Raw genomic sequence first — 26,883 nt, forward strand, 5'->3', positions numbered from 1 at the left:
CTGTAAATGACTCCAAAACCCCCAAAATGCTTAAAGGAGAACAATAGTTTTTTACCAAGTAAACCACCCAATAATCATCAACAAACCCCTAAATGTTTGAAACAAAACCCAAAATGTTTTCAACATAACTTTAAATTTTTCCCAAAACCCCCAAAATGCTTAACGGAGAACAAAAGTTTTTTTTACCAAGTACAACACCCCAAAATCACCAACAAAACCCTAAATGTTTGAAACAGAATCCGAAATGTCTTCAACATAATTGTAAATGGCTCCAAAAACCCATAAAAAATGTTTAACAAAGAACAATAACTTTTTTACCAAGTAAAACACCAAAAAATCATCAACAAACTCATAAATGTTTGAAACATGACCCAAAATGTCTTCAACATAACTTTAATTTTTTCCAAAACTCCTAAAATGCTTAACGAAGAACAAAAGCTTTTTTACCAAGTAAACACCCAAAAATCAACAACAAAACCCTAAATGTTTGAAACATAATCCCCAATGTCTTCAACATAGCTGTAAATGTCTCAAAAACTCCCAAAATGCTTAACGAAGAACAATAGTTTTTTTTACCAAGTAAAACTCCCAAAATCATCAACAAACCCCTAAATGTGTGAAACAGAACCCCTTAACGAACAACATATTCTAAAATGCTTAAAACACCTGACAATTTGTCTGTTAAACATGAAGATAGTGTTTAATAGTTACATTGAACATTTACATGTGTGCTCAAAACATAACCACTTGTGTTCAAAAATAACAATTTATGTTGCAAGCACGTAATGTTATCTTTCCACAACATTGATTTATGTTCTGGGTTTGGATGAAAACGTAAAAAAACAGAAACAAATAAGAGAGAAGCAAGAAAGAAAGATCAAAATGTGTACGAAAATATGTTCTAAATAAACCAGATATGTCAATCGCAAATAAGGAAGTGATGTAAAAAAAGAAATAAGATAAAGAAACTCCAAAAACAACTTCATTAATGGAGCTTCAAATAACTAGATCTAAAACTCAAATGTTTATCTCTCTAAAACCTCATAAGATAAATAATCCATGTTAATATAAAAAAAATGTTTCAAACACAGAGAAATCTGTTATGATATAATCCCCTTCTTTATGTAAAATCTCTTTAACATTAAGAGACAACATCAAAACCTATAGTTTTTCCCAAACAAAATCCTAATAATCTTCAACAGACCTTTCAACAATCAAAACCCTAATATTTCCCCTCTCCCCTGAAACCAAAAATAGAAGATCTTAGATACCCTGAGTTTCTCTGGATTTCAGCCGAAATTGGTCGAGAGAGTCGATGGAGATTTAAGTTAAAAAACGATTTGCAGAGAGAGAGAAGATGGTTTTTGTAGAGAGAGATGGAAGATGGTTTTTGTAGAGAGAGAGAATGAGAATATGAAATGTCTTTTTTCAGCTTACTAAGAGTAAATGGGTTTTGAGTCTTGGGTTATTAATAACCCCAATCTGACTTAATGGGATGCCAAAGTTTTGGGCGGGAAATTTGGGAGGAAAAATTTGGGAGGATAGGATTGTCTCTTATTTGTGTAAATGAGGGTAATGTGGTACTTTTACAAAGTGGGTTTTTTTCTCATTAATATTTAAGATTGGGCCTCCTCCCTATTATCCCACATATTTTGGGCCTTAGAATTACGGGCCCTTCCTCAAAAGTTGGTTGTGAGAGGTGTCAACAGCAATTTTGATGGGCGCCTATAGACTTCACTTTACACTGTTCTCTCAACTAATATATAAAGATGAGTTGGTGGTAGTTCTTAATGGTGTAACTACCTAAAACAGTTTATTTACATTGATGGTCTAGGAATTGATTGAGTATAGACATTAATCCTACTACCCTAGTGGGACCTAATCGCGACAAATTTTCGGACATGATTGTGCGATACATTTCATCAAAATTCACTAAGTATTGTGAACAGTGAAATTTGTTAGGACTTCTTAATTCTCTGAACGATGTTATTTTAATTAGTCACATGATTTTTGTCACAGATAAATCGTTCACTCTCTTCAACCAATTGACCAACAACCTTTACGGATTGCAATTGGAAGCACAATGAAGAAGAAATGACAAATCCTAGCATTAAGATAAGGTAAATGAAATTGTGTCTCTAAGTACACAATCACCATTCAATTTTTCTAGCTATCCACTAATAATACAAAATTTTAATCTAATCTGTGATTACATATGCAATAATTCACACCAAATAGCTACTGTATGGAGAGAGAGAGAGAGAGAGAGAGAGTGGAGAGAGTTCACATGATTTGATTGGAAACACAAGAGAATGGTGACCTTATCAACATCAAATTCCAAAACTATGCAACAACCCATGCTGTCCACTTCAATTGGAGCAACACAAATAGTAAAAGGTTAATGTCCAATCTATACATATAAGCTTTACCTACATATAGGTCCAAACTCAAAGCAACCTTCCAAAATCTAGATGAAGACAATTCCCCAAACCAACACCCATCTTCATCCACAATTCTCCTCACTCACCTCTAGGTAGACACAAAAATATGATCTATAAAGTCTCTACCATAGTTAACCAAGTCTCTGAGAAAATGTCAGGGACAACTCCGGTCAAGATAGGCACTCGTGGCACCGTTGGATCGCTTGTTCGGCAAGAAATCGAGTACTTTAGTAAGCTTGAAGTGGTCTCTGGAGGGAACTCTCAAGAACCTCAACTACAAAATGCAAATAATGCTTCTTCTACTGGTAGTTTCAAACAACCCAAGCTTGGGTTTGTGAACATGAAACCACAGAGGAAGAATAAGAAGAAAGAAAGTTGTGGTGGTGGTGGTGTTGGCGGTGGCAGTGGTGGATTTATACCGAGCATCTGTTCCGTTGTGGAAGTTTCAGAAAGCCGGCTAACTAGAAGGCTAAGTTACAAGAACTTGAAAACCGATTCGAAGGAGTTGGAAGGTTAAGTTACTCAATAGTCAATACTTGCTGAGAGAGCTTTACAAACCTAAGAAGATCCTTTCTTAGCAGAGATGTTTCTAATGGAATGTTTTTAGACCCAAGGATTGGTATATGATGGTTCTTGTTGTGGATAATGGGTCTCCTTTTTCGATTTCTTTCGAGATCTTTATGATTAGTGTATTGTGTTTACAAATGTTCTATCATATAGGCAAATTTGTACCCTGTGAAGAAGAAGCATCATCATCACTTAGTGTATATAAAGAATAAACCACAAAGTCAAGTTCTTGTTTTATATTTTGCTTCCATTTTTGCACTTTTCAGTGAATAAGTGAGATAAATGGGAAAACACATTGAGATTAGGTAGTCCATGGGCGGAACCACTAGTAGGCTGGCCCAAGCTGTGGGTAGCCTAATAACCGTGCCCTTTAGAGTGGTCGGACGGGTAAAATCTTTTCGAATGAAAATTCCTGGTTCCTCCATTGTAGGTGGTGAGGAACTATCAACTACTTGTTCTTGATTCAACTCTAAAAGGGGAAATTTGTAACTCGGAACTAAATTCTTTCAACTCATTTTCTTATATTGCAAAATCTTTTTCAATCAAATTTTGAAAATTGAATATTTTTTGTTCCAAAAAAACATGTCCTTGTTTTACTTTTCACAATAAATGGAGATCCATTATGCTCAAGAGTGCATCAAATAATTGCAAAAAGGGTGCTTCTGTAGGTATTACACTTTTTATTTTTATTTAGGCCCATCTAACTATAAGCGCACCCCTTTTCACCTATTTTGTCTATAGGCAGTCCGAGCACTTCTTGGTTTCCTCTTCTTCCTCAATTTTCAATCGGATTTTTCTTCACAAATCCTCATCAAAATCCTTACATTTCTTCATGTTTCTTAAAGGGTATCATCTGTAGTTCGTTCAATGAAGAAAACAAAAGAAACGCTTTAAAAGATCTCTATTTCTTGTTAAAAATTGGTCCTAAAATTCTTTTTTTTTTTTTTATAATTTTATATTTTGATGTAAGTGTCTGAAAAGTTTTCAAAATAGTTCAATCCTCAAAAAAATGTTTATCATCAATTTTGGATTAATTTCGAGTGTTTTTAGAATGATTTGTTAGTAGTAATAGAATTTATTTGATATGAAAAATAATGAATTCTCTAGTCTGACACCTTAAACAAAACCTCAGAATCTCAGATTGTCCAGTCTAAAGTATATTTGTTCTTTTGTATTAGACAACCTGAAAAATAATGTTGTTCGAGACCATAAACAAAATCTCAGATTGTCCAGTCTGGAGTATACATGTTCTTTCGTACCAGGAAATAAGATCGATTAAGTTAGTCAAATAGAATTGACTGGAGTCAATGACTTTAGCTCAGAGCTAAAGGGAAAAACTTGGACGGCTGTATGGAAACAGTCCCCGAGTACTAACCCTACTTTTTTTTTTGCCCTCTTGGGTTCCCGCTTAACTCCTACTTCCCTCCACCTCACTCCCTCTCTCTCTTCTCTTCTGCTGCGCCTCCCTTTCACGGCTTCAACCGGCAAACCTGCGGTGGCGCTGGTATTTCCTCCGCCCTCTCTCTCTCTATCTCTATTCATTATTTAGAATAATAGCTTGAAGTGGGTTTTCTCTAAACTATTATTTGCTCTTAGAAATTTACTCTTGAACCGCTAAAAATTGAATCTTTTATGTCTAATAGATGTTTTATATGCCCTAGTTTCTCTGCTATACATTCAGTTGCTTAACCCTTTAATTCTGCTTGTACTAAGAAAACCTAAATTTCCTTCCACTGTATCTGCTATGAGTACTAATATTCAAGTCTTTGTTACAGAAATCTATTTAGTTCATTCAAAGGTAGCTCAAAATGATTAAAAGGCAATTTTACAAGCAAGAACACAATCAAGGAGATGATTTATCTGATTCATCTTCGTCTTCTTCAGAATCAGAGTCTGAATCAGAAGAAGAAGTGGATGTTTCAGAAGAAGAAGAAGTTGCAGAAGAAGAAGAAGAAGGTAAGAATGTGATTAACTTTCTTCATTGTCTAACTATTTTGTATGTCTATTCGATCAAATTTTGTATGTTAATCGGGTTCTCCTATTCATATCGATAGTGGGTTCTCGGATTTTTTTCCATCCTGATACTCCCATGAACTGGATAATCGAAAAAATTATTCTATGAGTTATCTCTATATATGCCATTGTCTATACATCCATGTATAATTTCGTAAGTCACATTAGAAGATTATGTTGTTTCAGAAAACTTGTTTTTAGTTTTCTTTGATTTCATCTTGTCTTTGGCATTTCAATATTATTCCGTTATATTTTGAATCTTTCGCTCACTTATTTCATCGTATACCATTTTCGTAATTGTTTTCGTGGTTGGGTGCAGGTATACTTTGATAGATTGAATTTCTTTTATCTATCTTGTAGTTTTCTTATCTATCTTCCTCTCTGTCGTTTGCGCAGATTCAGGATATAAAAGCGAGGATAGCTCAGGAAATGAGGTTAAGGTTGACTCGTCAGGTTGGCTTTAGATATTACTCAGTCGCTTTTGAAAACCTGTGAATTTAAGATTTGCACAATGGCTATCTTACCGACTCATGTAACTTTAACTCCATACGTGGTTAATTCGGTTTTCTCTTAGCATGATTAAGAGTGTTGGGCGAGTAACATGCTTAACTGTGCTCTAAGCTACTCATATTGTCGAGTCTTATACATGGGGTATCCAAACCCTAAACCCCAAAACCTAAAGCATAAATAGATTTATTTGCAGGCATATGGTGGTCTGAACAGATTAGTACTACCTATAAGGACCAAAATACGTAATCTTTCTAGAGATTTACACATGTAAAAAACTAGAAATTTCTGTAGAAAGTTATCTTGATGTTTGAAGACACGTATTGTTTCTTAGTGCTTTTTGTTAATTGTAATTTACTGGTATACCAAATGAATACTGATGCATCACGCATGAGTACTGATTTTAATTTGAGCGTGCTTTTCATCTGGCGTAATGCCTCAAGCTCAAGCATGTTGATGTTTTTTCTTCTCCTCCCCTTGGGCCAATCCACGCACTTCCAAATTTCTAAGTATGTTGATACATGATCAGGTTTGGTGCTAAATGATGAAGATGGTGAAGATGATGAGGACAGTGAAGATGATTATCACGATGAAGATCATGACGATGACTATGATGAAGCATCGAGAAATCTCAATGTCGTTAATTCTGCAAGAAAATATTCTGTCCTTGCAGATTTTGAAGGCCGTGCTTTGCAATGTGGAACAGTTTTCAAATGTAAACTATGCCCACGAGTAGTTTGTTTGAATGAGGAAACTTTGAGGGCACACTTATCATCAAAGGTGTGAATCTACTTACATGCTTTCTCTCATTATTGTCCATCTCAATTTCATCAGTAAATTAAAATCATTCGACTATATCACGCTTACTACGTATTGTGTAACATTTTAGGATATTAGTTTAGGGTTTATGACCTGATTGTCCGGTCAAAACAAGACAGTGAACATACTGATGTATTTAAGTTTGTTTTCAATGGTCGGAGTTCTCATTATCCGTCTAAAGTAGTTGTTTTTATTTACTTTATTCTGTAGGGACATGCTCGCTCTGAGAAACTGTTAAGTCAAGGGAAATTAAAGTTCATGTTAAACGACAACGGTGAAGTTGAAGAAGATCAAGAGACCCATGCAGAGAGGCATGCTCGAACTTTAGCTCTTGCTAAGGTTAGTTTCTCTGCTAATCAGTTCCTTTTTCAATCTGAACTCGAGTGCCAACAGTTAAATCTAAAACTACCGATGAAATTGACTCATTTACCATTTAAGTTCTTATACGTTTAATTCCTTTACTCGCATAAGTGGAACGAGAATCTGGTCTTAACAGTTGGAACTGTTTAAGTGAAACTAATAGTTCTCGCATTCGCTTATTGCAAACACTCATTCGGGCTATGTGTCCAAGGACCCAATAGTGTCAGCATCTAATCCAAACGAATCGCTTGATGTCCGATTCATCTTATCATCCGCAAATCAGTTGCTAATTCGAAATCTGATATATTTTTCACTTTCTGTAACACAAATCTTTCAGGATTTGAAGGGTTCCAAGAAGAAAATCAGTGGGAGGCAGCGGCAGAGGCTCAGGCTAAAAAGAAAGGTAATAAAGCGTTACCTGTAAAAATATATGTTTCCAAATTTTATCGGGTAATAATATTCATTTAAATCTCTTACCGTATTGCAGAAGACAGCTGATGAGTCCGACAAAGCGAAAGACGAGAGCTCCAGTAAGGTGAAGGTTAATGATTCCAGCAAAGGGGAAGACAAGAAAGCGAAGAAACACAAAGTTGAGAATGATTCTGACCAGGTGAAAGAAAAAAAGACGACGAAGCACAAAACTAAGAACGATTCAGCCAAAATGAAAGAGGAGAAGGCGGAGAAACATGAAGCTAAGAATGAATCTGGCAAAGTGAAAGAGAAGAAGGTGGGTAAACCTCAAGCTAAGAATGATCCTGACAAAGTGAAAGAGAAGCAATCAGAGAAACATCAATCTAAAAAAAGGCGTAAAAACAAGGACTGAAGGTAGTAGTTTTCCCAAATTTACTCAAGTTCTAGCGATCTTTTTATAATCTTGACTGTGACCTCTTAGTCTTCGATATAAATTTTGAAGTTGTCACTCTAGAGTGTTTGTGTTGAAAATCGAAATTTTACTCATGAACTCAAAAATGAATACTACTAGTTAGTATTCTCTTTCTTGAGAGCTTCCTTGAATATCAAGAATATTGTTAGCCAAATCTTGACTGACTTATTATTTCATGGGGTTTCCTTGAATGCTCTAAATTTCCTCATTCCCTTTAGAATGTGAAACAGAATGCAAGTTTGGCAGATTATACTCCAAGAGTTTTTAATTGTTAGAATTCCAAAGGAACTTCCATAAATGTCATGACAATATAAGGTATGGATACATTAGAAACTAGAACAAGCGCAGAACTGTCCTAAAGGCCACCCCATATTCGAACCTAAAATCTCTGTATTTTATTTGATATGAACTACGATAGTCATTACAAGATATTGATATATCATTAAGAATTAAGATGTTATAAGCACGATAATCACTTAATTTGAACCCCTGGTTGTTGGTTGTTTGGATAGTGAGCGAGCTACTCACCATTGAAATAAAGTCTATATACCAATGAGTCTTTGGTATGAGAGGGCTGCCTGTGGGTTATTTATTTATCCGTTGGACTGTGACCCACCCGCCTAGAGGCGTGTGATCAGTTGGTTGGCCGGACCCTAACTTAGGTCTTAGAGGACTGTATGTATGTGTGTATACCTTGGAAGGAATCAAACCCCTTTCTCCTTTTGGAGAGAGAGAGAGAGAGAGAAAAAAAGAAAGAAAGAAAGAATATCCGTACGATTCTCAAAGATGAGTAGTGACAAAGTTATTTGAAGATTGTCCTATGATCTATCTAGTATAGCAGAAGATCTTCTTTCTATTCTAGAGATACTATTCGATTTAGATTAGGGTTTTGGAGTAAAAGTTGGGTCTATTTATACCCTCTACAATCTAAAGCTGATCCCTACTAACCCTAATAACCCAACCCCCCACCCTCCCTCTGTAAACTACAGCTGCCCAAATACATGAGAATGGATAAACTCCATAGTACACACACTTCACTCCCCTCTACAGTAACCTCTAATAACCACACTGTAAACACCAGCTGCACAAAGACATGAGAATGGATAAACACCTCCACTCCTCATCAGTACCCCCTACTACTTACCATCAATTAATTCTCTGCAATAAGAAAGATTGAGTTTGATATAAACTTGAGAGTTATTTTTTTTGTTGGCCCCTACTTTATTACCAGCTTCTTTTATGGCTCTCTCTGTCTTTTGTAAATTCAAATTTTGCCCCCTTTTGTTCTAAATAAATTGATTTTTTTAAGAATCAAATGGTATTTAAAAGGCAACCAATTTTGAATTTGTGACATCAATTTGACAAGAAGGGCAATTATGGAAAAAAAAAATTAACCATTCATGTTAACTGAGTGTGTTAACAAATGAAGGTCAAATTTAAATTTACGAAAAACAAGAGGCTATAAAGAAAACTGTCACAAACTAAGGAGTCAAAACTAAATAACTCTAAACTTTATCTTGGGACTACGCGGGCTTGTCATTTCTAATTAATTTATGACGTCTAGGCTAGGTTCATATCATTACCTACATTCTTGTCACATCATTTTAGAGTAGAGATTTTAACTTAACAAGTCAAAATAATATTGAAAATAAGTAAATGAAAATAAGCAAAATCTAATGATGATTATGTAGGTAAAAATATTAGGTCAAAAATATTCTGCATAATTAGTTAAAAAAAAGCTTAATTTTTTTTCAAACAATTAAAATGTGTCATAATATAATGTAAATGTGTCAAATAATATGATTAATTATCTTTTAGGCCATTTCAACAAAAAAAAAAAATTATCTTTTAGGTCATTTGGTAAAAAATTATTTCAGAAATACCCCCGTACTCTTCACTTTTTTTTTCTGGCCTACTTTACTTTCTCTCTGTAGAATGCCCTAACCTTCATCTTCTCTATCTTCTTTTCCATCAAAGTTGTCTACAATGTTAGTTTTGATCCATCAAATAACCATTTAGTTTCATGGATGAGTTCGTATTACTATTGATTTAATCTCTTCTTGTTCGATAGGATTTGCAAGAGGATTAGATTCAACCATGGAAGACCTTTGCAAGGTTCGGAATTATTCAAACTAACCTAAATATATGGATAGGCAAGGCTTCATATAATCTCAGATATTCATATGATTCAACTGATTGGCACTACAAAAACCAAATATCTATTTTGTTATATGAAAATGAAGAAGATGAAAGCTATTCAATTTCATTGGTTAATCTTCTTCTTATTCGATTCTTTTCTTCAGATCTAGTTCATCATCACCACTAAATTTTAGATTTAGGTTTTAAGTGTAAGCCGATTCGGATCTATGACTATCAAGGGGCATTCCAAACCCTAGATCTAAACCCCTCATTTATCTAGTGACGATGAATATAAAAATTTTTAGGGTTGAAGAAACTTCGATTTTTTTGTTATCGTGTTGCAAATCGAGTTTGCAAAATCTGAACCCGAGATTACAGTCTGTAAAGCTTGCAAATCTAGTTTGCAATTTACATTTTGCAAACCCTAGTTTGCACTTACATTGTGCAACCCTCAGTTTGCATATTACATTATGCAAATCCTTGAAACTACGTTTTTCTAAGTTTTTTTTTTAAAAAAAAAATATTGAAAAATTTAAAAAGAAAAAGGATTTTCTATTTGTATGAAATTTATTTTTCTAAAAAGGATTTTCTATCATCTTTCGATCAAAATCTACTTTCAATATTTTTCTGTAAAAAAGATTTCAAAAAAAAACTGCTTTTCGTAACACTTTTTTCTTCTACAGTCGAATTTGATATTTTTTTTCTACAAACTGAATTAGTAATTTTTTTTTCTGCAAACTGAATTAGCAATTTTTCTTCCGCAAATAGAGTTGAATTTGCATTACTGAAAACCTCGCTTAAATTTTTCTTTTTTAAGTGTTCTCCTTTTTTTTTGTTTATATTTTTGAAAATTTCTCTTTAAAATATAAAATTCAAAGCTTATATTTAAAACTAATAATTTATAGTTGAAAATTCAAATCAGAACACCTGCATCCACACATGTACATAATTTTGATTTAGAAACAAATCTTGAGATGTCGACAATAAAATTGAAAAGGATAAAATACTTCTGAAATAAAAAACTCCCAAAATTAAAAATGGGAACCCTTTCACTCAATTTGCTCTAACTATCATCTTCTATTTGGACTTCAATTTACATTGTTAGTGCTAGTAAATACAATACCTATTGAGTATAATAGGCATTTCATCTCAGGACCAGGGGGCTTGTCTTTTCTCTTTAATTTTTGGCGGCTGCTAGGCTTATATCAATATGTAAACTCATGTCACATCATATTTGAGTGTTCATGGACATTATGTTTAATTTATACCCACCACGTCTTCCCGTAGGCAAAGGACAATTATACAATCAAAATATTTGAAAATGCTTAATCTTTTAGCTTCAGCTTTATAAGAAAAGTTCAAGAGATATATTATCAAGACTTACAAGGTTGGGAAGTATAGTCTCCACTTTTAAAATAAATTTAGGACATAATATCAATTTTTGAGATAAATTAAAGAGGTATATTCTTTATTTAGAAGATGTAATCTTAGTCATTGAAATAAAAATATATTTTTTAAAAAAATATTGCAAGAATTATCTATACAATGCTTAATCTTTTAGCTTCAACTTTATAAGAAAAGTTCAAGAGATATATTATCAAGACTTACAAGGTTGGGAAGTATAGTCTCCACTTTTAAAATAAATTTAGGACATAATATCAATTTTTGAGATAAATTAAAGAGGTATATTCTTTATTTAGAAGTTGTAATCTTTTTTTTTTTTTTTTTGTTGAGTAGAAGTTGTAATCTTAGTCATTGAAATAAAAATATATTTTTTAAAAAAATATTGCAAGAATTATCTATACACACCCCACATTGTGTACATGGATACATAATGCGTATATAGAGGGCGCATACCCTAAAAAGACGTCCTCATTCTTTATTAGTTTATTATACGGAAGGTTGTATATACAAATGAATTATGCATCCGTGTGAACAAAATGAACTATTTGAATATCACAAGTGAATAGCACAGTGCTACTAGAACATAAAAATGAGAAGCTAGAACGAAGAAGATAAAAGAATCATTTATTACCCAATAAAATGTAAAAAGATTTTTCAGAAAACTTTATAATAGATATAGTTGATATAATTAGACTATAAAGTTGGAACTTTTGCAGGGAACTTTTTGCAGAAACCCAACAGAGAATTTTTACCATTATTCTTATTTTTAACATCCAACAATTCTAACTGGCTTAACCCATTTACTATTTCCTTTTCACTTCAACTTTTGATCATACTAATCCCATGAATTACTAAAAGATACCTAGTCAACCAATAAAATGATAAGACATTCTTATATCCTTGCACGAAAGTAGGTTTCTTTAGGGTTTTTTTTTGTTGCAAGGAGTTCTTTAGGTAGTATTTGTTTACTTTCAAGTCAAAACATAAATCTTTAAAATGTGAACGGATTCTAATATAATTTCAAATTGTTTGTTTCTCAAATATGTACTACCATTTTAGAGTTTGGGTTAGAGATTCATAGATTGATTTTGAATCTATTTGATTCAAATGACCCAAATAGTTCAAACGAAGTAAAGGCAATAAAGAATAAGAAAAAAAATAAAACCATCTTAGTGTCTCTCATTTTCTAAAGCAAAGCAACATTTCATAGACAAAGTAAGTGAAAGAGCACTTACAACAAAAGATACACCAAGTTTAGCTAACATTGTTTTGATTTCAATTAAGAAACTAAACCAAGACAGCTTAAAGTTCAGCAAGTCAGACATCTACTAAAGTCACTACTACATATTTCCATCCAAGTGATTGGAATTTTGAAGAACAAAAAGAAACCTAACTAAAACCAGACACATCTTTCTCACTGCCACAAAAGAAACACCAAGTTTATTCTACCTGCAACAAGGAAACAGATTAAGATTACCAACTAAACAGTACAAATAAATCAAATTAGATAATGCTACTAAAATGTATAGTTTTGATGAACTATGTAGAAATCAGACTTGTTTTTTTAAGCAAAGTCTAAATCTGACTCGACTGAATCTGACTAGTTTGAAGAAAAACACCTGTTTTTAATTCAGACAGATAAAACGACAATCTAAAATCTCAAGACTCATTTAGGATCTGAAGTCAGATCTCAAATCTGAGTGAGACAAAATATGGATAATATCAAAATTCATGTAGAGAGAAAAAGAGCAGTCTAGAGAGAGAGAGAGAGAGAGTAAGACAAAAGAGAATCAACAAAAGCATGGGAAAGTGTGAGAAGGGTACACGTACCAGATCAACCGCTTACTTCTCCATCGTCTTCCTCCTGGACGGCGGCGGTGGAAACTTCAGAAGATTCCTCTTCTTTTGTATCTTCTTCAGAAATCATCTAATAACAGACAATATAAATAACATTAGTATTATACTACAAGCTTATAAAAATTACTTAATAAAAGATTTAAATGGAAGTTAAATCGAGAAAGGAAAATTACTTTCTGGTTTAAAGCATCTCGAGCCTTTTCGTACTCTGCCTTCAGTTGAGCTGCTCTAGCAAGGAAAGGAGCTTTCTCCTTCATAAAATAAATACAAGAGATTAAACTAAGTATTTGAGATCTGACTGAGAAAAAACCGACACCATTATAGCCTAACAAATCTGAATAAGCAGATGTATAAGATCTGACTGAAAACAGAACTTGAATATATTGAATAGGCAGATGTATAAGAAGATCTGACTGAAAACAGAACTTGAATAAATTGAATAGGCAGATGAGCAAGAAGATCTCTTACAGATGGAGACATTGATTTCCATTTCTCTCCTCCAGCCTTTCCAACCTGCAAATCATTAACCAATCTTAGAACTTAGAAGAAAACTAAAATCACCGAGCATTATAAATCAACCAGATCAAAATACAAAAGTTTAAGCATGCAGTTGAAATTACTCAAATGAACTACAGATCTTGATCGTAGGTAAAGAGATCTAGTCCGTAAATAGATTATGAACAAGCAAGGAAAAGCTAGTTACTAAGATGGAGTCTGATTCTAACTAATATCTTACTTGAGTTACTGAGTTGTTATTAGGATTTTCCTCCTTGAAAGTTTTCCTGAACTCCGCCCTGTGATTAAAAAAAAAACACAGGAGAAAAACTCAGAACGGATGAAGATTAAAATAAATAAGAAGTAAAATCGAATCTATAAACAACAAAAAAACAGCAGATGAAGTTTAATCACTCACATAAAGACGAAGAAAGGTCCGGCAGGACGTTTGAGAGCACTCGCAGCAGCAGATGAAGCGTTTCTCTTTGCTTTCTCTTTCTTAGGAGCAGATCTCGTAGATATCTTTCTTTGCTTCATAACACTGATCATAAAACCACAAAACAGAGAAGAAAAGTATAATCGTGATCAGAAAACGAAAATAACGAAAGAATCGGAGAAATCAAGCGGTTTAAAACTGAAAATGAAGATCAGAACAAGATGAACTTACTCCATATCAGGCCTCTTGTGAGCAATCATGAGTGTCTTTGGTCCTCTCATGGCGTCGTTTCGGAACGAGATCAGAGTATTCGAAGAGGAATTACGAAAGTGAGTATCGAATTTTAGAGAGAGAAAGAGACGAGTGAATGAAAGTGTGAAGTCAAGTGAAGGTATTTATAGGAAGAGAGATGGTCGAACTTGAAAATGAAATTAAATTGGAATGAAATGTGGATTTGGAGTTCGAGAAATGGCGGGAAAAGAAATGTTTTCTCATCCACGTCGTAAAACTTTTTCGAGTTCTTAAAGATAACTGCATCGACGAATTATGGTTTTGTACCCGATTACGTGATAACTTGACATTTGACTGGGTTTACTAATTTACCCCTAAGTTTTCCTGAAATCTTACAAAATAAAATCACACCCAAACTTTTTTTTTTAACCACACCCAAAATATGGAACGCCTACTCAACAAAAAAAAAATATGGATTTCAACAAAAAAAAAAAAAACAAAAAAAAAAAAAATGAAACGCCAAAACTAGATTTTATTCACATAATCGTAATCAGATAAATATGTTACCCTATTGGGAGAATATGTCAAAATGTGACGTGATATAAGGATTTTGTCCGGTTTTATACGGTTGGGACAAATAAGTTTTATGTTTTGAATTTTGACATATTTTCAGATATTCATTTCGAATTTCAATTTTTTATTTGAATTGTTAGGTGCTTCGAACCTTTAACCTCTAATGTGGAAGACAAATTTCTTTCCGATCGACTGAAAAGTTTTTGACAGATGAAATTTCTCATTATTGTTTATAAAAAATGCAAAATTAGGTTTGTCTAATAAACGGTCAGATAGACGAAGGCATGGGTGTCCCATGGGAAGATACGACCTAGTCCTAAATGACGTTCAACTTAGGAATTAACTTGGATTACAACTACACATACCTTCATCAAAAAAAAAAAAAAAACTACACATCATAAACTCTATGTATCATTTGATGAGTGACAAAAGTAAATACTGTAATTCTTTAAACTAGTACTAATCAAAATTACTGGAAAATTGACAAACTCCCAAAAAGTTGATTTGGGATGTAGTATGTACTATTTCATTTACTGTCTTTAAAGACTATGGGTGTCAAGGAGGTGTAAACATTTGTGCTACTATGGGTGTCAATGAGGTGTAAGCATATATGTTTGCTTACGCTAACAACACGTCTTATTTAGATGGGCTTATCTTATGACAACAACTGAAAGCACAATTGCTTATATGGGCAAGAATATTTCTATAGGCACGTCCATTGTCACTGATGGCCACAGAACTCACAAATGACTAATTTTGACTTCGAATGACTAATTTTGACTTCATGAGGAGTTGTAATTACTTTCTTGATTTGAGGAAGTTTGTTACAAATATCAATATTGTTTGTTATAATAATCCGTTTTAATCAGTATATTCTTGATTTGAGGAAGTTTGTTACAAATTCCCAACGTCCAAATAACTAACCCTAAATTCTGTTTCCCTTCTTCCTCGCTTCTTTTTAGTAGTTCTCTATATAAGTTCAGCTTCGATATCCCATTTCCATTGTCAATCGTAGAGAGAGAAAGTGAAAACTGAAAAGAGTTAGTAATCAAGAAGAAGAAGAAAAGATGGAAACCCAGATTAATGATAATTCACCCATTACCCATTTGTCTCCCATCACCATTTCCATTAACTGCGCCACCGGCACCATCACCACCACCACCCAAAACGATAACCCCATCACCACAAATAACGGTTTCTCCCCCGTGATTAACTGTACCACCACCACCAAAATCAATAACCCCACCACAAATAACGGTTCCTCCACCGTAATTATAGGTGCTCCCTCCACCACTGATGGCACCCCCACCACTACCAAAAACAGTATCGCCACCGTTAATGATGCACCCGCCACTATCACCATCACAAATACAGTCACCGAGAATGTCTCCACCACCACAACCACCACCACCGAAAACGATAACCTCACCACAAATGAAGGTTCCTCCACCGTAATTAAAGGTGCTCCCTCCGCCACCACTAATGGTACCCCCATCACCACCAAAAACAGTATCATCATCATTAATGATGCCCCCACCACTATCAAAGACAGTATCACCATCACAAATACAGTCACAGAGAATGTCTCCACCACCACCGAAAACGATAACCACACTACAAATGAAGGTTCCTCCACCGTGATTAAAGGTGCTCCCTCCACCACTAATGGTGCCACAACCACCACCAAGAACAGTATCACCACCATTAATGATGCCCCCACCACTATCAAAGACAGTATCACCACCACAAATACAGTCACCACGAACGTCTCCACCACCACCGAAAACGATAACCCCACCACAAATAACCGTTCCTCCACCGCGATTAAAGATGCTCCCTCCACCACTAATGGTGCTCCCATCACCACCAAAAACAGTACCACCACCACTATCAGTTCTCCCACCGCCAGCAAAATCAGTACCACCACCACTAATGGTGCCACCACCACCGCCAGCAAAATCAGTACCACCACCACTAATGGTGCCACCACCACCGCCACCAAAACAGATAACCCCACCACAAATAACCGTTCCTCCACCGCCATTAAAGATGCTCCCACCACCACCACTGCCCCCACCACCACCAAAAACAGTACCACCACCACTATCAGTTCTCCCGCCCCTGCCAGAATCAGTACCACCACCAAAAATACGGATAATGAGACTCTAACTGTCAATATAAATGTCGTCGGAACTGAAATAATGGTAACTGGTCATTTAGTTTCAGGAACCTGCGACACCCGTCTCAATGCCGTTATTTCTCCCTCCCCAAACAGCTCTGAAGGTCCATTAATTCAAGTGTTTAATAATTGATTCTGAATCAATCCCCATAATTCATCTACCAATTCAGGTTACTTACTATGAAAGATTACTTCTTTATTCTTTTATTACATCCAGTTCTTGATTTATTCTTTATTCTAATCATGTATTTCGATCAATTGCAGGAGAATAAAATACCCATTTGATGAATTAGGGTTTCAATTGTGAGATTCTGGGTTGATTGAAAAGATGAAGATGGTGAATTAGAAGATGAAGAAACAGAGGAAACCTCCATTAACGAAATATAACTCTGTTTTTTTTTTCAGTTACTCTGTTTTTTTCTCAGTCATGAAGTAGACTAGTAGTTGGGTTTATTTTCTTGTTACTCTGTTTTTTTTAGTTTCAATCATGAAGATTGTGATCTATTCCCAGAATAATGAAAAAATTGATATTCAAGTACTAAATAAATTACCCATTTGATGAATTAGGGTTTCAATCGTAATATTAAACATGTTTGATAATCCACGCTGTTTTGATTCTTTCTTCCAATAATTTTATTTCAAGAATTTGTTGGTCTACTAAAGGCAAACTAATTTAGATGTACTAAAACCGTCACCAATGCTACAATAGTTGCCAATAATACTTACCCCAGTTCACAACACTTCTAGGTCAACTTGTTGCAATTTTAGACAGGGACATTGACATATAATAAAGTGTGACAAAATTAGTACTTAGAATTTTATCTATGAAGTCCTGATTTTTGTATTTGCTACGGTTTTGTAGTAACTTGGCATCACATCATAGGATGTCCCGATTTTAGTCGAAATTAAGGGTTTTGGTAAAGAACCCTTAATATGGGAAAGTTCTTTACCAAATCACTATACCAGACAATGTAGAGGGGCATGCTATCTACATCACATTCTTCAACATTACGTACCTCACGGCTTGACTTGGCACCAATTTTGGAAGGAAAATCCAAGTCTCCCGTAGAGTTAAAATGTTCATGTGGCGTTTACTACAAAAAGCCAATATTTGGTGGTTGATAAGGTTGACGTAAACTCCAAAAGCTGGAGGTCCCAGGGTCGTATGTGTGAAATGGCGAAAGAGACATGGATCCCACCACTGATAGAGGTGCGGTTCGAGGATGAGTGGAGATGAAGAGGAGAGTATTTCGACTTATTTGAGGGCACACCTCCAAACAAATGACTTATTATTCAGGAAGGGATGAACATGCTTTGTTATTTCGAGAGTTATAATGGTCAATGAAAAGATTGTTGAGAAGATAACATTTCCTTTGATATAGAATTCCTCAACTCAAGGATGTGTGAAGTATAACTTTGGCGCCGCATTTAAAGATGAAAAAGTTGTTATGGGTGTGATATGTCGTAATAGTGGTGGCGAATTTATATTGATTATTACTAGCTCTACAACAACCATGAGTACTACAAAAGCTGAAGCTAAAGGGGGGATTCTAGCCGTCTGACTAGCTAGAAATCCAAACCGATACCCGTGTGTTATTGTAGAGGATGCATGGGTGGTGGTGAATGCACACATGCTAAAGCATGACAATGTAGAAGTTTGAAATAACTCCCGGACAATTGTTTTCTCATATTACATTCGTTAAGCTATTAAAGTGACACATTTGTTAGTTAAAAAACTCTTTTGATGTAAATTTAAATGTGTTGACGGAGATGACCCAACCTCTTAGTTTCATTGTAAGTCAGTTAGCGATAGATAAAGGCGTAAAGCTAACATCTCTTTTTCTGTTATTGAATAAAAACTCTGATATTGATTTAAACTTCAATCTATCAACATAAACGGGAAATAAATTGATTGCAATAAATTTTTTGCAAGTCGAACTCAAAAAAATTTGATTTGAGTACTTTTAGCATTTATCGTTTTATTTATTGTCCTTAAAGATGATGGGCGTCAATGAGGTGTAAACATTTGTGCTTGCTTTTACAAACAACAATATGCCTTATATAGATGGGCTCATCATATGACAACCACCAAAAGCCCAATCCTAGATGTTCTCAGGAAAGTTCTATAGGGGCCCCTAAGCCTCCAACAGGGGACTTGAATGACTAATTTTGACTTTGTGGGAAGTCTTGATTTGTTTCTTGATCCTAATTTGTTAAAACAAGAACAATGGGTTAGTTATAAACAGTTTTAGTGACATTCTTGATTTGAGAAAGTCTGTTACAAATTTCCCAACTTCCAAATAACTAACCCTAAATTCTGTTTTCTTCCTCACTTCCCTTTTAGTTCTTTATATAAAGCTCCACTTTGATCTTCCATTTCACTTGTCAATTAGCAAAATCAAAAGTCAGTCCTACAGAGAGAAAGTGAAAAGATGGAAAACCAGAGAAATAATTCCAACGGAAATGGAATCTACAAACCCACCACCACCTCTACTTCCTCCACCACCACCTCCACCAATAATGGTACCACCACCAATAATGGTACAACTACCACCACCACCGCTACTAATAACGTTAGAACCACCATAACCCGTTTGGGTCCCATCACCACTTTCAATAACAGACCCACCACCACCAATAACAACGGCACCACCACTTCCAATAATAATGGCGTCACAGTCGCCGGCAACATGTCCACCACAGACACCAGGACTGCCACCTTTAGTGATGAGGTTGTAACTCAAACTATCCGTGTAACAGTCATCGGAACTGCCATTAATATAACTAGTATTGTAGCATCAGTAACCCTCAACTCCACTTTCAATTTCAATATTACTCTCGGACGTCCAAGAATTCAACTGTTTAATCCCCGATTCATAAATAACGGTTCTTTCCACCGGTGCTGGGTCTGCCACTAATGGTGCTCCCACCACTGCTAATGGTGCTCCCACCACCACTAATGATGCTCCCACCACCACTAATGATGCTCCCACCACCACTAATGTTACCCACACCACAGCCAATGACATGTATATGGAACCTGCAGTCTTCACCGGTGACGGCCTCACTGTCCGAATAGAAGTCTTTGGAACAGCCATAGTTCTAACAACCACAACCCAAACCCTCCTTTTCAGTGCCTTAGTGGGTGTCCCTTCTACAGGTCCAATCATTATGTTCTTGTATTCTTGATTCTCAGTCAACACCCAAAATTCATATACCAATTTAGGTATAAAAGATTACTTCTTTATTCTTTGATTACATTCATTCAAATTTCAATAGTCAATTTGATTAATTGACCAAGATTTATTAATCATGTCTTTTGATCAATTGCAGAAGAAAGATAAGAAGATTACTGATTGGGTATTAAGCAATATTGTTTGGGTTGATTGATTTCAAATCAGAAAAGAAGAAGAAGAAACAGAGGAGACCTGTTTTTTTTTTCTTGTTACTCTGATTTTTTTTCAGTAATGATGATTGTGATTAATCCCCAAAATTTGATGAATTTGTGTTTCAATCGTGAAATTCAACATGTTTGATTGTCCCAGTTGTTTTGATTCTTTCTTCCTGATAATTTTGTCTCGAGAATTTCTTGGTGTACGCCAAGTGAAAATAAATTGAATCAACAATATAAAGGCAATCTAGATTAGAATGTACTGAGGCGTCGGTAATGCTACAAACTGTTGCCGTTAAGAATAAATATCATGCCAACTTGTTGCAATATTAATAAAGTGTGACAAAGATTCAACAAAAAATAAGTGTGACAAATATACAATTGTGTCTTTGAAGTCCTGATTTTTGTATTCGCTACGGTTGTTTAGTCAGCCAACATCATACAATGAATGATTTTTGTATTCGTCTAGATTAAGAAATTAAGTTACACGAATGATTTTATTGTGCAGTCGAACGAACTCAGTGATTAGGATGACAACATTAAATTAGAAGAAAGAATCAAAACAACTTTCCGCAATAACATTCTAATAATCATAAACATGCAATCAGTAATAAGATTCAAAAACCATAGTGCGCCATGGGAGACTTTAACGTAGTAACGAAAAGTAAAATGGGGAGGGGCATGATTTGACATAAAAGTTGCAGAACAATTTAGACAAACAATTGTTGCTAGCAATCTTATTGTTGTGGGGTATTCGGGCCTGGCATATCCTTGGGCTAATGGTAAAGAAGTGCAACATTCGGGAAAGGTTAGATAAAGTTCTTGCGAATCCGGATTGAAGAGTCAGAAACTCAAAATTCCGGATGCACAAGTCAAGCACTTGCTAAGATTCAATAATGATCATATGTCTTTTATTTTAAACACATCAAAAGCTAAGATTCAGAGTACTCCCATTCCATTCAGAAGCTTATTGGACTGTACATGAGGAGTTCGGTAGAATGATGGAGGAGTCTTGGGAACAAACTAAAGGGGTATTCACACAAAAACTATAGCAGATTGCGAAAGAGGTAAAGGCTTGGAGTAAGAATCGAGTAGGGAACTTATTTGAACAAATCAAACAAGCCGAGGAAGATTTGCTTGGTGCCCAAGATCTACAACCATCAAGAGTGACAACGGTAAAAAAAATAATTATTGATAGGCTTACAACACCTAAAAGAATGGAAGAAGTGTCTTGGAATGAACGAGCAAAGAAACATTGGGTGCAGGATCATGACAGAAACACTAGTTTTTTCATATATCCGTCCTCAACAGGCGAAGGAAAAATAGTATCAATACGGTGAAATTGGCTGACCAATCTTGGTATACGGACTCCAATGAAATCACTAATTAGTGTTTTCATTTACAGGGCCTAAAGAGCTCAACAAGCATAAGACTTCCTAGAGGCCTTGGAACTGACATCTCGACCCCTTACGGCAGCAAAAAAAACATTGATATTAGTGCTACCCCATCCAAGGATGAAGTCTACCTCCACCTCCACCTCCACCTCCACCTCCACCTCCACCTCCACCTCCACCTCCACCTCCACCACCTCCACCTCCACCACCACCACCAATAATGGTACCACTAGCACCACCAGTAATGGTACCAGTACCACCACCACCGCTACTAATAGCGTTACCACCACCATTACTCGTTTGGGTCCTTTAACCACTTCCAATAACAACGGCACCACCACTTCCAACACAACCACCACGTCCGCCACCTTTGTCATCGATGATGAGGAAGTAACTCAAACTGTCCGTGTAACAGTCATCGGAAGAGCCATTAATGTAACTAGTTCTTTAGAATCAGTTACCCACAACTCCACTCTCAATGTCATTATTACTCAGGAAGGTCCAAGAATTCAATTATTTAATCCTCGATCCACAATTAACGGTTCCTCCACCGTTGATGGTTCCTCCACCGTTGCTGGTTCCTCCACCACTAATGGTGCTCCAGCCACCGCCAATAACAATACCATCACCATAAATATGGAAGAAACTGCAGTCTTTACCAGTAATGGAGTCACTCTCGAAATAACAGTCTCCGTTAATGGTGTTGGGAAAAACGAGTCAAGTCGACGCAACGGAATATAAAGTTTTCCCCTTTGTGTTACTTACGAGGATTTCAGGAAACATTTGGATTCTAATGGCACCTTGTTCAGGTCTTCTTGTCTTTATACCCCTCAGCAGAATGGGAAAACTAAGAGGAAACATAGGCACATCATTGAGCTAGGTAACACTCTATCTCTGCATTGTTCTTTACCAAAGTTTCTGCTGTATGATGCTTTTAGTACTGCAGTCTACATAATAAATAGACTTCCCACAACTACCCTTCAGGGAAATACTCTGTTTGAAGTCTTGTTTCATGTCTCACCTGAGTATAAACATCTAAGAGTATTTGGATGTGCCTGTTATCCTCATTTAGGTGAACTCAGACAAGATAAACTCAGTCCAAAGACAATGCATATTTTTGGTTATAGTCATGAACAAAAGGGGTATAGGTGTTATGAACCTACAAATAAGAGAATTTATATTTCTAGACGCGTTGTTTTTGATGAAAAATAGGGTAGGTTCATAACACCTATACCCTATTTTTCATCAAAAACATTCTCTTATTTGTAGGTTCATAACACCTATACCCTATTCTCAAGAGCAACTGAGTTGGTATGGTTATCTTACCTCATGGAAGAACTGAAATGTCCACTAAATCGACCATACATCTTCTTCTGTGACAACATCAGTGCCAAACATCTCGCATCCAACTAGGGGTGGGAATCGGGCGGGCGCGGACGGGCTCGGGCAACTATGAGTCGGACTCGGGCGGATCGGGCTCGGATAAGCCCGCGATAGGAAGTCGGGCGGATCGGGCCGGACGAAACACATACTATAGGAGCCCGTAGCCCGTCCGAGCCCGGTTACCCAAGCGGGTTCCAACGGGCTCAGGCCGGACGGGTCGGGTTTTTGTGCCTTCAAAAATATTAAAAAAATAAAAATTGTTTAATAAAAACAAATAAATAATTAAAATACCATTTTATATATGATTATATCTTAAACAAAATTATATAATTATTGTTTTGTTGATTAATTTAACTCAGAAAATCTCTATTCGTCCTATTTATCGAGTTCCAATTGAGATTCTCACTCATAGGTGTCGAAAATAGAGATCCTCAATTCTTGTATGTCTCCAATGCAACACTCTAAACTCTTTTATTTTACTTACGTGTCATGGTTATTTTTGTAAAAAAGTAATTAGTTATTTTGGAAATATACGAAGACTTGATTTCTATTGGTTGAAATTTAGATATTGATGAGTTGGATAATTAGAGATATCTCAAGAGGACACTCTGAAAATAGAGTGTCCTCTTGGGATATCTATATTCCACTCTCGACACATCATCTTTGAGATCTTAGTTGAGTTTTGCATTGGAGATGATTTTTTAAGAAAAACTCAGAAAATCCTATGTGGCACTCCGAGTTTCTAAGATTGAGTTTTGCATTGGAGATGCTCTAATACTTTTGACTAATCTTATATTATATAAATATGGGTGATGTTAGGTGGTCTGTCATTGCATCTAAAATGAAAGGAAGAACGGATAACGAAGTAAAAAAATTACTGGAACACAGAGTTGAAGAAGAAATTCATGGCAGAACAATTTAGTTATCCAAACAATAACAAGAACAAAAACAACAAGAATTATACTACTTCATTGGTGACAAACCCTAAAGTTGGCAATTTCGGGTACTCGATCTAAACTCGAATTCTATATCAACGTTGTCATTACCAATTCATACTAGTTTTCAAGAAGATCATTTTAACACACAACAAAGATTTGTTTCTGACATAACAAGTGAAGATCAATTTCCATTGTTGAGTAGATTCATGGAAGATAATTCTGAATTGATTAGTAGCACAAACACAAACAGTCTTGTTTCATCAAGAACAACAACAATATCATCATCTCAAGAAGTTTCTGCTGTCTGACTGTCTCCTCATTTGAAACCCAAAATCCACAAGGTACCAGATACAATGTATATACATTTTTTTTTATGAGAAGGTGTGATGGGGATAATGGTGTTTAGGGTTTAATGGGAGAGAGACTTGAGATGGAGGCGGCAAGGTGTAAAGTGGGAGTAGGAATGTGAGATTAGGATTTTATAAGGATGAAGGGGCGTCTTAGGGTTTAGTTGTCTGCCCCTTATGATCCAACGGCTGAAGTACGTCTTCAAGAGACGCGATACCGTGGCCGTTGGATCTTAAGATCTCGCGGGTTTTGAATCGGGCGGTCATCGGGCTTGGGTATCGGGCGGGTTTATCGGGCCGGGACTCGGATTTAATCCCCTGTCCGAGTCCCGACCCAATAAGCCCGAGCCATCGGGCCGGATAGGCCCGGCTCGGGTAGGACTCGGACTGCGGGTCAAAACGGTCCGGGCCGAACGGGCCGGACCCCGGGTTCCCGGACCGTTTTCCCAGCCCTACATCCAACCCTATTTTTCATGCAAGAACCAAGCACATCGAAGTCGATTTTCACTATGTTCGTGATTTAGTTTCGAATGGGTCGCTTGAGATTCAACATGTTCCAACGAAGAGCCAGCTTGCTGACATTTTCACAAAGGGTCTACTTTTTTATCTCTTCTCCAATATCAGTGCAAAACGGATGGTTCTCTCGTCGCTCTCTCCATCGGTTTGAGGGGGGATGTAAGAGTTAGGGTTCTGAAGAGATAAAATGTATTCTAGGGTTTTGATTTTCCCTTTTATACAAAAGAGTAAAACGACCAGATTGGAAGTAAGAAGCCCAAACTCTCAAAGCCCAACCACATATTGAAGACAATTCTAGAGGCACTCCCTGTACCTAAGAGAAAACAAAGTTAGTTGATAACTGACTTTGGTATGTCTGTAAAAGTTTGTTAGTAGTTATTCTCTTCTCTTACTCTACTTAGTTGTAACTGTTTTCCTCTCTCTAAACTCTATATACACTAGATGTGAAAGAGTTTGAGGATTGATTGAAATAAAAACTAAAGTTCCAAGAAAACTTACAATCCCCAAAATAATGGAAAATTTGATAGTATGGTACTGAATAAAACTAGATTACAGATTACCCATTTGATGAATTTGATAATTTTGATTCAAGAATTTCTTGGTGTATGCCAAGTGTAAATAATTTGATTCACAATATAAATGCAAACTGATTTAAATGTACTAAAAGCGTCGCGAGTGCTACAAAATGGTTGATTGTTCCAGTTGTTCTGATCCTACACGGACTGTATACCCCTCCTTGAAAAAATTCGAACTCGGGTCAGGCTTAAAACAACCGATTTCTATCATACGCCGGGAGGTTACTTTTGATTAAACTTGTCTTGAGCAGCTTGTTAATTTATTGGGCTGCTGTGTTTGTGATACCAAAACGGGCACTCAATAAAATTCACTCTCCGTTTGGATGCTTTCTGCAGACTGGGCCAGAAATGATAAGAGGTAAAGCGGCAGTGAGGTGGGAAACTATTTGGTTGCCAACCAAAGAGGGATGATTGGGTACCCGAAACGTCGAGGCATTGTTTGAGGCATCAAATTTACGGCATGTATCGGATATAGTAAGTGGTAAATCAACTCTTTGGGTGAACAGGGTTCGGACTAATCTCATCAAGCACCATGATTTTTGGACAATGAAAACTTGAGTCAATAGCTCGTGGTGTTGGAGAAGGATTCTAAGCAGTGGAGAACAGGCAAAACAACTAGTAACCACACACAGATTGGGGATGGAAAGGATACAAAGTTCTGGACGAGCATATGACACCCGAGGGGTCTTCTTCACGCGTCATTTGCAGAATGCTTTCGTTATAACTCCTATCTTCATGAAAACGCGATGGTGGCGGATTTCCTAAACCCGGAGGGCTGACACTTTCCAAGACATATAGCCAATATGCTAGGTAACATAGGGGAGGAAGCACAAGCAGTAGAAGTGGATTCTAGTAGTGAAGATCAGTTAGTGTAGGTGCCTAGTAAATATGGGGAGTACAATTTGAAGGATACATACGAGACAAACTATTGGCATGGGGTATATCTGTAGACTCCTTATGTGTATATTGTCGACGAGAACAGGAATCAAACTACCACTTTCTATTGAGAACCGTGAGTAGCATTGGTGCCAGAAGCCATAAAAAAAATCAATTTTTTTCTTTAATACCATGTGAAACCTCAAGTGATAGTAAGAGATGAGAGAGCGAGAGGTCTGTTAGGTGAGAAAGAGAGAGGGCCGAGAGTCAGAGAAACAGATGGTTGAGTAAATGAGATAATAGTTTCTCTGTATATATTTTGAATCTATGGTTACACGAGTATATATAGTATTCTACAAGATAAGTGATAAAGAATATACATGAAATATAGTCGGGTATAAGACCGGGTGCAACCGGGTATTGGATCCAATCATGTGGGTCGGATATGTGTGATCCGTAATAGAAATACCCTTTAATTGTAATAGCATCAGTGACCCCCAATAACAATACCATCCCACACCACACCACACCACCGCCAATAACAACACCATCCCACACC

The 26,883-nt window shown here is 36.1% G+C and overlaps 4 protein-coding genes across 6 annotated transcripts in view; 3 read left to right on the forward strand and 1 right to left on the reverse strand.

Moving 5' to 3' along the window:
* Positions 1-2,592: 2,592 nt before the first annotated feature.
* On the forward strand, positions 2,593-2,958 carry LOC147560437 (uncharacterized). Its single transcript, XM_086659284.1, has one exon. The coding sequence runs from the start codon at positions 2,593-2,595 to the stop codon at positions 2,956-2,958; it is 366 nt and encodes a 121-aa protein (XP_086515410.1).
* Positions 2,959-4,348: 1,390 nt separating this feature from the next.
* On the forward strand, positions 4,349-7,744 carry LOC147560438 (stress response protein). Of its 2 annotated transcripts, none has more exons than XM_086662597.1 (7): positions 4,349-4,512; positions 4,784-4,964; positions 5,418-5,474; positions 6,058-6,308; positions 6,558-6,686; positions 7,045-7,110; positions 7,195-7,744. In XM_086662597.1, the coding sequence occupies exons 2-7, from the start codon at positions 4,817-4,819 to the stop codon at positions 7,528-7,530; spliced, it is 987 nt and encodes a 328-aa protein (XP_086518723.1). In that variant the 5' UTR covers positions 4,349-4,512; positions 4,784-4,816; the 3' UTR covers positions 7,531-7,744. The 2 variants fall into 2 exon arrangements, with proteins under 2 accessions (XP_086518723.1, XP_086518725.1); XM_086662599.1 differs by having other exon boundaries at positions 4,391-4,512; positions 4,784-4,959; positions 5,416-5,474.
* Positions 7,745-12,315: 4,571 nt separating this feature from the next.
* On the reverse strand, positions 12,316-14,420 carry LOC147560439 (high mobility group B protein 2-like). Its single transcript, XM_086662600.1, has 7 exons — positions 14,153-14,420; positions 13,904-14,026; positions 13,727-13,784; positions 13,459-13,503; positions 13,164-13,241; positions 12,964-13,060; positions 12,316-12,582 (listed from the first exon to the last, which is right to left on the reverse strand). Exons 1-6 carry the CDS (start codon positions 14,200-14,202, stop codon positions 12,968-12,970), a joined length of 447 nt encoding a protein of 148 aa, XP_086518726.1. The 5' UTR covers positions 14,203-14,420; the 3' UTR covers positions 12,316-12,582; positions 12,964-12,967.
* A 1,176-nt stretch (positions 14,421-15,596) lies between these two features.
* Positions 15,597-26,883, forward strand: part of LOC147560440 (uncharacterized) — a 76,391-nt gene continuing 65,104 nt past the window's right edge. Inside the window, exons 1-2 of one of the 2 annotated variants that reach the window (XM_086658022.1) lie at positions 15,597-17,074; positions 17,169-17,464. In XM_086658022.1, coding sequence (XP_086514148.1) covers positions 15,793-17,037 — 1,245 coding nt within the window. In that variant the 5' untranslated portion in view covers positions 15,597-15,792 and the 3' untranslated portion in view covers positions 17,038-17,074; positions 17,169-17,464. Of the gene's footprint in view, positions 17,075-17,168; positions 17,465-26,883 lie in introns of those variants that run through there. The other variant, XR_015233714.1, reaches the window with a different exon arrangement.

This window comes from Eschscholzia californica, unplaced genomic scaffold (assembly GCF_041429995.1).
Source record: "Eschscholzia californica isolate CP2 unplaced genomic scaffold, dmEscCali1.0.p SCAF_2, whole genome shotgun sequence".
NCBI lineage: Eukaryota > Viridiplantae > Streptophyta > Magnoliopsida > Ranunculales > Papaveraceae > Eschscholzia > Eschscholzia californica.